The sequence below is a fragment of the Opisthorchis viverrini genome (genome assembly GCF_000715545.1).
Source record: "Opisthorchis viverrini unplaced genomic scaffold opera_v5_68, whole genome shotgun sequence".
NCBI lineage: Eukaryota > Metazoa > Platyhelminthes > Trematoda > Opisthorchiida > Opisthorchiidae > Opisthorchis > Opisthorchis viverrini.
In genome coordinates, this window is record NW_008751724.1 from 114,101 (window position 1) to 116,397 (window position 2,297).

At 45.1% G+C, this 2,297-nt stretch overlaps 1 protein-coding gene across 1 annotated transcript; it reads right to left on the reverse strand.

The window, feature by feature from the left end:
* Nucleotides 1-245: 245 nt before the first annotated feature.
* Nucleotides 246-554, reverse strand: T265_04216 (hypothetical protein; the record flags this gene model as incomplete). The annotated part of the gene is made up of 1 exon (XM_009168909.1): nucleotides 246-554. The coding sequence occupies one exon, from the start codon at nucleotides 552-554 to the stop codon at nucleotides 246-248; it is 309 nt and encodes a 102-aa protein (XP_009167173.1).
* Nucleotides 555-2,297: the final 1,743 nt, after the last annotated feature.

Sequence of the window (2,297 nt, forward strand, 5' to 3'; positions counted from 1 at the left end):
GGATCAAAGGCCTGCTTCAGGTGTACTGAAGGGTTACCGGATAAAAGAGCTCGGAATATTCACCACCGACGCACATGAGATTCAACCTCAACGTTGGACTGTATGCATCCTTTGGATTATGTGAGGCTTTTTTTCAGTTGGAAGACCGTTATAGCGGACTCAGTTCGGAAGAAGTGAAGGAGGGATGATAGAGATCTAATGCTCACACTGAAAACGAAGAGTTTGTAGTGACCGTATGAATTCTTTCAGTCGGAGAAGTGTTTTGGAATTTTGGAACAGGATTTTGGTAGATTGGCACTAGAAACAGTCTGTACTACTGAGATGGGCTGTTCAGATTCAATCGCTGATAAGAATATTCTGTTCGGCTTTGCCGTGGCGTTTGTTATGGCAAGATGTGTTCGCGGTTTCTCACTGCTGCTGTAATTCGCCTCGACACTGCGGTGTGATGGTTTGGGAATGGCTGGAACCATATTTTTGTCACATGACTGTGTCAATTTTATTTTATCAGGTGCGTGTACAGCGCTGAAGAACCGCAGAACTCTGACAGTTTCCATGGATGCTTTACAACGGAATCTGAACCCCAACCGCGAACTCAGACGTGAGCTGCAGGAGCATTACGCGAGTTTTTGTCATACGAAAGCTATTCGCTCGGAGTTGCGATTTAATCCGTAAATTTGCTGAATGTACGAGTGTTGGTATCACTTTCGGATGCTTTAAAAAACCAATCCATCAACCCAGTTTCCAGAGAGCGTCCAAAAATTACTGGGTAATGTGGCTCCAAAACCTCTTATGATCAGTGCATGAAGATAGAAGTTCTGGGACGCTGGCAATGTTGGTGCAGGATGAAAAAAGGAGGATTTCCTGAGGGGATATGTTTTTGGGAAGAAATTCCGCCTTGGAGCAAACCCGCGCCTGACCGTTGATTATCATGCACCATTTTTCTGTGCTCTGTTCAGTTGTTTCTGGCATCTATGAAGATTAACTGAATAATTCTAATGCTTTTACTGATGTGGCAGTTGGGAATATACATACGACCAACATGTGGCATTTGCATTGAATCAGTCGGCACGTGTTCTGCTCGTTTACCGTTTCATCCAGGCCCTAAACTAAAATGAATCGAGTGCGAAAATTGACGTGGTAACCTTATTCACTACATGTTGACTTTTTCGGCCACCAAGGAACGACACTGATGTTAGTGAAAGGAATACGCCAGTGGCAGGTATCGGTGTTCACATTTACAACCTTTGTTTCGTCGTTCCAGCTGATTCCCGGCGGCCGCGCACACCCATCTATCACGTACCATAGTGTGTGAAAAAATAAACGAGCGATATTTATATGGGTTTCAGAAGAGTGTTCTTGGTGTCAGCAAATGCATTGTTTGGTTCCCTACTGAACTTGTTTACTTCTGTAAATCAGTTGTCTAGGAGGTCTACACTTGCGGAAACAAGGACGTTCATAAACTTTCCTTATTCGTCTGTCTGCCATAGTGCATTCAGTGTAAATTAACATTGTGTACTAAGCTAGTTTGCTTCATGGGGCGTGTACAACTAATTTTTTCACCAGGTGACCCCCGTGATCGAATGAATGATCGGTTTGTGAAAGGAGGTGCTTCACGGTTCCCAAGACCACGCGAATATCCGCCGGCAAAGCCCAATCGTCTATCCAATGGTCGTTCTTTCCAGTCCAGTGGATCCAGAGTGACCTATCCTAGGGGTGGTCGAAACTCCCTTCGGAAGTAGTCATCATTGATGCATTTTGTTCCCCCCCGATGTCCTTATCAGCTTCATCGACAAACGTGTTCGCGAACGAAATTCTTACGCCTTGTATCTTGTGCCCCACGTTCTGTTTGTGGAGTACCTGTGAATATAATGTTATTGTTTCACTCGTTTTCCTGTTCGGAACGATCGAGCGCTTCAGTCCGTTCTGATCACCTGCCGATTATACCTCGTGATCGAGTTTGTCCAGCTTGATCTTAACTTAGTGACTGACACGGTCAGTTTGCGATACATGCTACTCCTAGGTTAGACGTGTGGAGGTGGATGAGGTTCCATTTTCTGTACTGTGGCCGACTATCTTCGCGGTGAATTGTTAGATACTACTGGATATCTCGTGCGTCTTCAGGAGTTAAGCTGCTGTCGCTCATTGAAATAAACTTCCAGCACTTCCGTATCCTCGTCCAACCAGCGTTTTTAAGTCCCAGTGGTTTCTCTGTCCGAAGTTTTTTGGTTATTTTCGGGAGCATTCTTTGCGGGGGCCTATCCATTGTAAGCGTGTGATAGCACCGAAATCCATTCGAG